This window comes from Clavelina lepadiformis, chromosome 9, assembly GCF_947623445.1.
Source record: "Clavelina lepadiformis chromosome 9, kaClaLepa1.1, whole genome shotgun sequence".
NCBI classification, from domain to species: Eukaryota; Metazoa; Chordata; class Ascidiacea; order Aplousobranchia; family Clavelinidae; genus Clavelina; species Clavelina lepadiformis.
The window spans coordinates 2,148,682-2,160,063 of record NC_135248.1 but is presented as its reverse complement, the minus strand read 5'-3'; the positions used below and the strand labels follow the sequence as shown (position 1 = coordinate 2,160,063).

The window sequence follows — 11,382 nt, the reverse complement described above, 5'->3', positions numbered from 1 at the left end:
AATTACGGGCTACGCTATATATGCTTCGGGAAGAAGCCGCGTACAGGTTGTGTACAGCAAGCGCGAGTACAACAAACTCATTCAAAACGATGAAAGGAATCAAAAGCCGCATATACGGATATTAATAACATACAATTCCGCACATTGTGTGCATTGAAACAAACCGTAAACACTTACATCATGCGCAAAAACTGGTTGTCATGATATGAACACAGGAAAACCAATACATATGTTCGCCTGATTATTGCAAAAAGACTCTAAAGCGGACCAATCGCAAATCACGCAAGTGAAGTAAAGCTGAACAGAAGGAGCGAGGATACGGTTGATTAATTATCCCCACCCCCCAAGGGCGCGAACGATTCCTTGTTACCCCTTTCTCTTGCATTTGCATTGTTCAGTAGCGATCATCAGCAAATTGCTGAAACGTTCCCCAAGAAATCTCTTCTCGATCTCTGTAGCGATTAATTTTGAATTCTGCGGGATATTCAGACGCGACGCCAGTGAGTTGTAAGCAAAATAAATTGCACGTTTGTCAATCACGTGACGAAGACAGCAAATTCAAGTAATCTTTAAAAAATACATGCTTTACTTTAAAGGAAGCTTCACGAAAGCCAGGTTTTGCGTAAAAACAATTTATTAGATATTGTATGAATGTTTTGTTTTGACTGGGCAAGAACGACCGTCATAACTTTAGTGGTTTGTTTGATATCGGCCGCCAAATGCTGTGGCTGAGATGCAGCCACACATAGGCAGTACTCACACTTTTGAACATGGGCATGATGTGGTTAATGCTATCTAATTAAGTACACACCTTCTCCATTGAAAGAAAAAATGCTCAAATAAATGAGTGAAAATCAACTTGAGAACCGAAAACTAAACTCGAAACAATGAGCTATATGTAAACTGTGAACGGCTTTTATAAAAGCTTTGTTAGGAACTGTCCACAAATGAAGACGTTCTGGATGTTATCAGATGATAGTTTTATGAGTTTACATAATTGATAGGTCACAACAATGTGCTATACCTGGGTTTGCGAAAGTAACAAAACAAGAATATGCACAACGATATAATTCAGAAGATTCAAGACGAGGTGCACGATAAAATATGACATGATAAAAGCTATCGATCTCCTGGATAATAGATTTACAGATCAATTTATGAAAGTGTGAGAACCATGATCTGGAGCAAGTTTTTAAAAAATAGATGCACATTTTGAAAAATCTGCTTAAATGATGGTTTTAGCGGGTAGCCCTTGTTATGTATGATATAACCTCACAAAGCCTTTCACCATAAAGGTTGTCAGCGCACGCCAAGGGATTACGGTCAAATAAGACTTCCGCAAAAAATAACACAACAATTAACAATTACAGCAAATTATGTCATTTTAAGAGATGTCTGGCAAAGATATCACTAATCTACCGAAGACACCTTCCATCAGAACATATGAGATGCGAATAAGCCGGGTTACCCGGTCTAATCAGTTGGTCTGGTTCCTGCGGCAAACCGCTGGTTTCAGGATCTGAAAATTTTACCATAAACAGTTACACTTTGATCAGCGCTGCGTTCTAAATAACCGATTTCACCACTGATTAGTTAATTTTCAACAATTTTATTGTCATTGGTGCATGGCACTGGGAGTACCAAATTTAATCCGCATGTCCAATGACAAAAAGGCTTTGACAATTCTACTGAAGCTTATAGCCAAAATTGTATCTCAAATTTGGCCTCCTATTATGACGAAAAGGGCGGTTGTTCTTGTTGTACACTTAAATGCGCTATAATTCTATCTATTGCTCTTTATTTGTCTGTAACACGAAACATTCTATTCATACTTGATTCAAGTCATCATCACCGCTATCGTTCTTTTTATTGTGACATAATAAGAACCGCCATCTTCGACATAATTAAGCGATAAATTTGCTATTTTGAAACTTACTTATGGAAACTACTTGCTTAAATATTGCATATTTGTATAGGTCCTTTCACTGGTAGGCTATATTTACAGACAATTACTTTTTGATGTAAGAACAACTTGTTTTTGGACTTGCTCTACGCTTTATGAGCTAATTCAGAAACAAAAAATACATTGAAAGGAGGAAAAGTTGCGTTATGTCCCGTTTCGAAAATCAAAACAAAAAGTCGAAGTCGACCTCTGGCCTTCCACGTGATAGGCGGCGATACTCAACAGTCACCAATATAATGAGGACAACAGATAGCTTAAACTTTAAAGTTATCTAGATTCCGCGGCAAGCATTATATTTTGGTGGTTATTTTGGTCCTCGAACGCAGCTCAATTCTGTCTAACTGAACACAATCGACCAAAAATATAATTTATCAACAAACATAGGGCAACTATCCATCAAATGACTTCCAAGCAAAGAGTATAACATCTAGCAAACAAACTGCCGTTAACGGTGCTTAGAAGGTTCATTTTCCTTCTTTCATGTTTCAGTAATTATTATTTTCACTTTCAAAGCTTATTGATTCATTTGTCCAGTTTTTTCTTAGCGCTTGTTTTACTTATTCCTTACTTTGCAGCACCCTCCAGTCTCCCCACGCACAGCGTTTATTGCCTCACGCATTTCAAGCGTTTCTCCTCCTCCGTCGCAATTATATAATCACCGAACGCCTAACATTCCATCGCTCGTAATAAAAGGAATTGGGCTGCTTCTTTTAGGCAAAGAACGAGTTAAACTTTTAAGTATCTTTGCATTGTGCTGTATGGTAAGACGTGGTATAGCGCAGCTGCTAAACTATAGTGTTGTGCGCTTTGTATTTATCATGTTTTTGACTTATTATGTCTTAGCTGTTTTTAAGCGTTGACGAAGTTGTGAGTATTTTAATAGGTCTTGTCTGCAGCATTGACCACAACGAGAAGCTGTTGTTTTAACATACTAGTTTTTGTTAGTTTTCTACAAAAAGAGTTTTTCTTTCGTCATTCGATTTCAAAACTAGCTCCATGGCAGGTAGGTTTATGAGAGTATAAAAATTCAAATGGTTAGATTAGGAAGTTTCTCTGCTTGCCCTACGAAGCCCGTGAATTATATCAACCTCTATTGTTTTGAAGAACAACCTAGGTCGGCTTCAGGAGGTTGGGTGCGATCCGACGTGAGGATGGAAAGTAAAACAGTCGTCATCACTGGAGCAAATCAAGGAATCGGGTATGAAACAGCTCTTGATCTTGCCGGTAGGGGAGCAAGAGTGATCATGACCTGTCGTAGAACTGACGCCGGAGAGGAAGCCAGGTCAAAGGTTGGTTTTAGACCTAAGAAACGACTTTTCTTCGGAAGATTACACGTTTAATAAAGCGCTACTTGTTTACATGCAGATACTACGCAAACATCAAGACGCCGATGTTTTGGTGAAAGAATTGGATCTGGCTTCATTGGCCTCTGTCCGTGAGGTTGCAAGAGAAATAAACGACAATGAAAATCGCCTTGACGTGCTCATCAATAATGCCGGTAAACATGTAGGCCTATTACTACTGCGATGATGACTACGACATGTTTTGACATTGCTACGGTCAATTGTCTGTTTACTTAGTGGTTTTCGTACTCATTTCATGTTTTTAAAATGTCATGTTTCAGAAATCGTAGCATGCCCGAAGTCTACAACCGTTGATGGCTATGACAGGCAAATGTCCGTCAATCACATCGGGCACTTTCTCCTAACTGAACTACTTCTCGACTTGCTAAAGGTCTTAAGTTAAAATGTAATCGTTCGAGTTTCAACCTACGAATCTTCCAACCTTTTATTTCACAGAAAACCGGTTCAAGCGTCGAATCAAGTCGCATAATCATTGTTTCGTCTAGCACCTACAAACTGGGTACAATGAAGGAGGATGATATGATGCATGATAACAGCTACTTGCCTTTAATCATGTACTTTCAAACCAAGCTGGCAAACGTTTATCACTGCCTGAGGCTTGACGCCAGACTTCAAAGTAAGATGTTGCCTTGCGTGGAAAAAACACACTTTGCAAACAGTTAATTTTCCTTTTAAGGTTCTTACGTAACGGCTAATTGCGTAAACCCTGGTGTGGTACGAGGGAGGGGATATTCCTGCTCTGTTAATTGCTTCTTCGCGAGCTGCTGTTTGTGCTTGGACCGGAAAGTTTACGTATCTCCGCAAGAGGGCGCACAGACGTCTATTTACTGCGCAATCGCTCCGGAGCTGGAGCGAGTTTCTGGAAAATATTTCAGGTAAGACGTGACAAATTTTTCATTGCTCATGGTTAGCCGTGTGGTTTTGACGGCAAGCCTAACTTCACCTTCATTCAGCAAGTGCATGGAAGAAGAAATTCTCAACCAAAACAGCCACACTCAGCCTGCAATAAGACTGTGGGAAAAGAGTGAACGATGGGTCCGAGAAAATCCGCCAGACACTTTAACCGCAGGAAATCGGCCAAGTTTTGCAAGCGCCGGATTGGCAAACGCTAGTCTGGCAAACACTAGTTTCGCGATTAAACCAAAGTGTGGGAAGCAAAGTGTGGGAAGCACTTTGACTGTGGATAATAATCGACAAAGCCCGCCAAGTACTCCAACAGAACATTTGTTGACGGATTGTTGGGCAAATATGTTACGGATACGTCAAAGTGGCTGCATGACTGCTGGTGAGCGAAGAGTTCCAGTTACGTTTACCTTAAGCAACTTCCATACATAATTTGCTAGACACAGACCATTCAAGCCTGCATTCTGTTAAGACCTGTCTTTCCTGGATGTTCGCTTCAGATAAGAAGACTAGCTTATTGAACTGTCTTTTGTGTAGAAGAACAGCCTAGATCGGCTTCAGGAGGTTGGGTACGATCCGACGTGAGGGTGGAAGGTAAAACTGTTGTCATCACCGGTGGAGATCAAGGAATCGGATATGAAACAGCTCTTGATCTTGCCGGTAGGGGAGCAAGAGTGATCATAACCTGTCGTAGAACTGACGCCGGAGAGGAAGCCAGGTCAAAGGTTGGTTTTAGGCTTAAAAACATAAAGAACAATTTGTCTTTAAAAATTATACGTTTAAGACGCTACTTTTTCAACATGTAGATACTACGCAAACATTCTGACGCCGATATATTGGTGAAAGAATTGGATCTGGCTTCATTGGCCTCTGTCCGCAAGGTTGCAAGAGAAATAAACGCCAGCGAACGCCGCCTTGATGTGCTCATCAATAATACCGGTATAGATGTACCTAGGTTGTTACAGCTAGGTTCGATTTTCGGACTGCTTCGCCACACAACGTTTGCTTTCTGGCTTACTCAGTCATTTCATGTTTTAAAAAATATCCTATTTCAGAAATCGTAGGATGCCCGAAGTCTACAACCGTTGACGGCTATGACAGGCAAATGTCCGTCAATCACATCGGACACTTTCTCCTAACTGACCTGCTTCTCGACTTGCTAAAGGTCTTAACATTCAAGTTGATCTGTTTCCTACTCTAAAACACCCATCTTAAAACCTTCAAATTTGCAGAGAACTGGAGCAAGGGAAGGAGTTACGAGTCGCATTGTTATTGTGACGTCTAGTACCCACAAACTTGGTAGAATGAGAGAAGATGATAGAATGCATGTCCACAACTACTCGCCCTGCACCATGTACTTACAAACTAAACTGGCAAACGTCTACCACTGTCTAGAACTCGCCCACAGACATAGAAGTAAGACGTGGCTGGGGTGAAGTACCCAATTAGCCAGTTCATAAAGCATTAACTTATTTATTTCCCGTGCCAGCTTATGTAACGATTAATTGCGTGAACCCGGGTTGGGTGCGAGGACAAAATTATCCCTGCTCTGTTAATTGCGTCTTCGCGAGCTGCTGTTTGTGCTTGGACCGCAAAGTTTACGTATCTCCGCAAGAGGGCGCACAGACGTCTATTTACTGCGCAATCGCTCCGGAGCTGGAGACTGTGTCTGGAGGATATTTCAGGTGAGAGAAGTATAAGAAATTTTTTTATTGCTTTTATGGTTGCCCGCTGACATATTACCCGGTAATAATTTTGTGCGAGAACAACAGTTTATTATCGTGCATGCTTCGATCCAATTTAATTTTTTTGTCCCGAAACTCGTCATACTCCCCCGTAATTTTCCAGCAAATGCGTCGAGGAAAAGCTTAACAACAGAAGCGCCAACGTTCAAGATGCAGTGAAACTGATGGAATGGACGGAAAAATTGCTCCGAAAAAGTTTGCTCCCAACCGCGCAAGTTGCGGAAAGTGCGCCACCAACTGCTCCCACAGACAGTCAGGAAAATCTCCCAAGCTCTCCACCCAGAAGTCTATGGGCGGATTGTCTAACAACTTTTGCACGTAGACTACAGTACACACCATTAGCTGGTAAGTAAGGGATAATTTCACAAGGCTTCTTCCACTCATGAAATTGTGACGTAGGAGTATTTTGGTTTAGCACAAAAGCCCCAATCGGCTTCAGGGGGTTGGGTGCGATCAGATGTGAGGGTGGACCGCAAGACTGTTGTCATCACCGGAGCAAACCAAGGAATCGGATATGAAACAGCTCTTGATCTTGCCGGTAGGGGAGCTAGAGTGATCATGACCTGTCGTAAAACTGACGCCGGAGAGGAAGCCAGGTCAAAGGTTGGTTTTAGGCTTCAAAATAAATACAAATTTTGTCTGGACGTTTAATAACCCAATTATTTAACATGTAGATGCTCGAGAAGCATCCCGACGCCGATATATTGGTGAAAGAATTGGATCTGGCTTCATTGGCGTCGGTCTTTGAGTTTGCAAGAGAAATAAACAACAACGAACGCCGTCTTGATGTGCTCATCAATAACACTGTGCTGCGTTAATTTTTAGGTTAATAAAGTATTGACGGTTCTTAGTGTACTTTTTGATGCTGAATCCAAAACTGTTATCCGTTTTCTTCAATCAGGTCTAGTTTTTTGGCAAATTGCGTTTGAAATTTTTGACAACTTCAGCTTTCAGCGTTTGCGATTGAGATTTGTGGTGTCATAAAAATGATTTAGTTTTTGAATTAAGTTTTGATGAAACTTCAGTGACATCACAATGAGAAGAACATAACGAATACACCTGGTGCTTGAAAAGTTAAACATCTGAACTTGTTTTTACAGGCTAGTTTAGTGTGCAGTTTAGATGATTTGTTTTTACAGTACAATGAGAAAGTGCAAAAATGATCCAGACAGGTTCTGTTACATATGTGGCAAGGTCACCCTGCGCAGTCGCCAAGCAAAAATTACGCAGTTTGTTAAAAAAGCATATTATGCGTATTTTGGAGTAAAACTAGGCAATCAGGACAAGGCATTTGCTCCGCACATATGTTGTAGAGCATGCGTTGAAAACTTGAGATTATGGAGCCTAAAGAAAATAAAGAGCCTTCCTTTCGGTATTCCTATGATATGGAGAGAAGGAAAAGACCATGTCACTGATTGTTATTTTTGCATGACCAACTTACAAGGTATGCTGATACTTGCACTGTATGGAGGCATTTTCATTAATTGCTTGATTTAAGAGTAAAAGTGTTCTTTTTCATTTTAGGAATAAACCGGAAGAACAAACAACATGTGAAGTACCCTGATGTTCCTTCAGCCATGAAACCAGTACCACATGGCCCTGGTATTCCTGTTCCAGAACCACCTGGAGAAATAAGTGAAATGGAGTGTTGTTCATCTGCAGCGAGCAAAGCAAGTGAACAAGACACATGGGATGCAGAGCAAAGTACAAGTCAACCGAAGCCTCTTACACAGCTTGAGCTGAATGACCTAACCCGAGATTTAAATCTCACCAAAGAATCCGCTCAGCTCCTAGGATCACGACTACGTGAGAACAACTTGCTAGCTCCATGCACCACATATTTCTGGTATCGGTATGAAGATAAATAGTTTAGAAAATATTTCAATTATGACGAAGACCATTCCCTAGATGATGTCAAGATGTTTCAGGATTAATATCAGCTTTGGGCATAGTATACAGTTCGGCAGAATGGCGATTGTTTTTGGACTCATCTGTAAAGAGTTTGAAGGTAGTATTACTACACAATGGCAATAAGATTGGTTCTGTTCCTGTTGGACATTCAGTGAAGCTCACTGAATGCTATGAAGACATGAAATACCTTTTGAAATCTCTTCAGTATAGCCAACACAAATGGAAAATATGTGGTGACTTAAAAATGATTTCAATACTTCTTGGGTTACAGGCCGGTTACACTAAACATCCATGTTTTTTGTGTCTGTGGGACTCGAGGGCTGATGATCGCCACTACACACAAATTAGCTGGCTACCCAGAACAAGTTTTACACCTGGTTTTAAAAATGTCAAATTTGCTTACTTAGTTGATCCACAAAATATTCTTTTGCCACCTCTCCACATTAAACTTGGTCTCATGAAAAACTATACCAAAGCACTTGATAAAGATGGCCCAACCTTCAAGTTCTTACAAATGAAATTTCCCCGCATCTCTGAAGCGAAGCTACGAGCAGGAGTCTTTGATGGGCTATAGATCCGTGAGCTGATGAAAGACGAAGGTTTTACTGCACACATGAGTGCAGTAGAAAAAAGAGCATGGACAGGATTTCGAGCAGTAATTTCAAACTTCCTTGGAAAGCATAGAATCCCTGATTATGAAGCACAGGTTAAAGAGCTGCTTGAAAGTTTTCAATCCCTTGGAGCCCGGATGTCTGTGAAAATGCACTTTCTGAGTTCGCATTTAGATTACTTTCCTGACAACTGTGGTGACTACAGCGAAGAACAGGGAGAGAGATTCCACCAAGACCTTCGCCATATGGAAGAAAGGTACCAAGGATGCTGGGATGTAAACATGCTTGCAGATTACTGTTGGTGCTTAAAAAGAGATCTTCCCAACACCACACATAGAAGAAAATCTTTGAAGCAACACTTTTTGTCAGCATAAATCATTTGTATTTATATTGTTATTGCATTTAATGTCGTAATATCATCATGTGCCGCACAACGCTTTCTGTGTTAAGCTATTTTGAACACTTCGTTTTTATTTCACACATTGATGTTTGCAAGTATTTCACATTTAAAACACATTTGTGATGTTAAGTGTTTACGTGTCTATAATGTAACATATTAACTTCTACTTTTAGGTTGAGCGCCGTTGAACAAATTTATGTGTTAGGAAGCTTTCTTGGTTAGTTGTAAGTGCCTTTATTTCAACTGTGTCATTATATTTTTGTAGTATTTAAAATGGCTGTCATTGCAAAAACCTTACATTCAAATAAAAATACCATCTTGCGAAAATTGACAACATGCATGACCAATTAAGCTACCCCAGAAATTAGTTTCTTTGTGCACAATAACGACCAAAGCTAGCATAATTAAATATGTGATAGAAAAAAAACTTGACCTGATTGAAAAAAACTGGTTGCATTTTTGAGTTCAGCGCAAAAAATCGATTCAGAAACAGTTAAAACATCTTTGACCTATGAAAAAAAATTTTCAAACGCAGCACAGTGTAATGCCCGTAAATCTGTCAAACACGTTTTTCATTCAAGTTTAACAAACACTGCTCCGTTTTTTATTTCACTTTATTAATGCTTCAAAAATATATTTTAAGTTCCTATTTCAGAAATTGTAGGATGCCCGCAGTCTACAACCGTTGATGGCTATGACAGGCAAATGTCCGTTAATCACATCGGACCCTTTCTCCTAACTGAACTACTTCTCGACCTGTTAAAGGTCTTAACATTTTACTTATTTTTTGCATTTTCGGAATCCTACAACCTTGAAATTTACAGAGAACCGGTTTAAGAGGCGAAGGTTCAAGTCGCATAGTCATTGTTACGTCTAGTGCTCATAAACTTGCTAGAATGAGGGAAGAAGATTGGATGCATGTTCACAACTACTCGCCCTGCACCATGTACTTACAAACTAAACTGGCAAACGTATATCACTGTCTAACACTAGCCGACAGACTTCGCGGTAAGATATGATAAGTAGTAAGATACAAATTCTCTGAATAGCTTGTTCGTAAACTGTTTCCTTTTCCATGCAAGGTTCCAATGTGACGTGCAATTGCTTAAACCCGGGTTTGCTGCGAGCAAAAAAACATTCCTGCTCTGTTAATTGCATCTTCACCAGCTGCTGTTTGTGCTTGGAACGCAAAGTCTACGCATCCCCACAGGAGGGCGCACAGACATCTATTTACTGCGCAATCGCTCCGGAGCTGGAAGCTGTTTCTGGAAGATATTTCAGGTAAGACAATTGTTTCGTAATTGCGCCCGGTACTATCATCCGGGCATTCGATCCCATCAACAACTTACAACGTTTCACGATTTTCCAGCAAATGTGCCGATGAGGACCTGAGAAACAGAAACGCCAACTACCAGCCCGCAAACAGGCTGGAGGAGCAGACCATGAAGTGGATTCGGCGAGGCTCTGAAAATCCTGCCGCTCGAGGAGGGAGAAGTTCTGGGCACACAACTAGCAGAATATGAACCTTAGTAAATGCGTCTTGTTTTATAACAATCATCACCATGACAGCCTGTGGCTACCTATCTATATTGTACAAACACTGATTGAGAACACATTTCTAATGAAACAAATTTTGATCACTCATATTTTATCATTGCTGTTTTTAATGTGTGCTTCGCTTTTAAATGTTCGTTATGCACAGACAAGTTTAAAATAAAATCTACTACATTGGCAATTTAAATAATTGGTTTTCCATCAAAGCCTTACTGGATTACAATTGTGGAAAGAAAACATACACGGTAGCCTGCTACAGACGAATCCAGGCCTAGCTTATAGCATGTTTAGAAGCTTGTACCAGTGTTCTGTAAGTTGACCATTTTTAAGTTTAGATTTAGGCATACAGACTGCCAGTGACGCACATTATAGTATTAGAAAACTTTTTCTCTAGGCCTAAATTATAACCTGTAGGCTTCCCTGTCTGCTTCCTAAAAATGTAATTAAAGAGAAGAAATAAAACAAGGAATAATGCGTCTTATTGGTAATGTCCAACAATGAGACAAGTTTAAGTTTAACCAAACAATATTGGTAATAACTAATAAGTGTCGTTGGGCGCTGACGTGCGCTTCGAACAAATTTTGAAACAGGTAGAAACACAAGCAACTGGAAACATGACGTGACATAAGAAACTTTTTTACGCAACACAGGTCTCCACGTGTGAAACAGGTTCTAGCCATTGCCATCTATGTGTTGTAGAAGTGTGGTAGTCTACTTGATCAAATCTTAGGTAATTGACTTATTGATTCAATTTCAGTGTGTTTTAAACGGTTTTAAGAACAACATCACACAAGTACGTAGAAAACACCAAAAATCACATTTTATGTTTTCCAAGTGTTGTTTTTATGTAAAAAGAATGACAGTGTAACATATAAGTTACTTAACCAAAAGGTTCTTAGATACGAAAAAAATGTATAAGCGTTTCTAGTAA

The 11,382-nt window shown here is 40.0% G+C and overlaps 2 protein-coding genes across 2 annotated transcripts; both read left to right on the top strand.

Annotated features, from left to right (window-relative positions):
• Nucleotides 1-2,810: 2,810 nt before the first annotated feature.
• LOC143470684 (uncharacterized) lies at nt 2,811-10,587 on the top strand. The gene is made up of 21 exons (XM_076968948.1): nt 2,811-2,966; nt 3,068-3,252; nt 3,329-3,461; nt 3,588-3,697; nt 3,763-3,943; nt 4,004-4,202; nt 4,281-4,612; nt 4,768-4,955; nt 5,037-5,169; nt 5,286-5,395; nt 5,463-5,646; nt 5,720-5,915; nt 6,079-6,320; nt 6,391-6,578; nt 6,650-6,781; nt 8,672-8,772; nt 9,071-9,114; nt 9,553-9,662; nt 9,722-9,905; nt 9,980-10,178; nt 10,267-10,587. The coding sequence occupies exons 1-21, from the start codon at nt 2,960-2,962 to the stop codon at nt 10,418-10,420; spliced, it is 3,312 nt and encodes a 1,103-aa protein (XP_076825063.1). The 5' UTR covers nt 2,811-2,959; the 3' UTR covers nt 10,421-10,587.
• Nucleotides 6,789-9,437, top strand: LOC143470921 (uncharacterized). Its single transcript, XM_076969213.1, has 2 exons — nt 6,789-7,419; nt 7,500-9,437. Exons 1-2 carry the CDS (start codon nt 7,098-7,100, stop codon nt 7,841-7,843), a joined length of 666 nt encoding a protein of 221 aa, XP_076825328.1. The 5' UTR covers nt 6,789-7,097; the 3' UTR covers nt 7,844-9,437.
• Nucleotides 10,588-11,382: the final 795 nt, after the last annotated feature.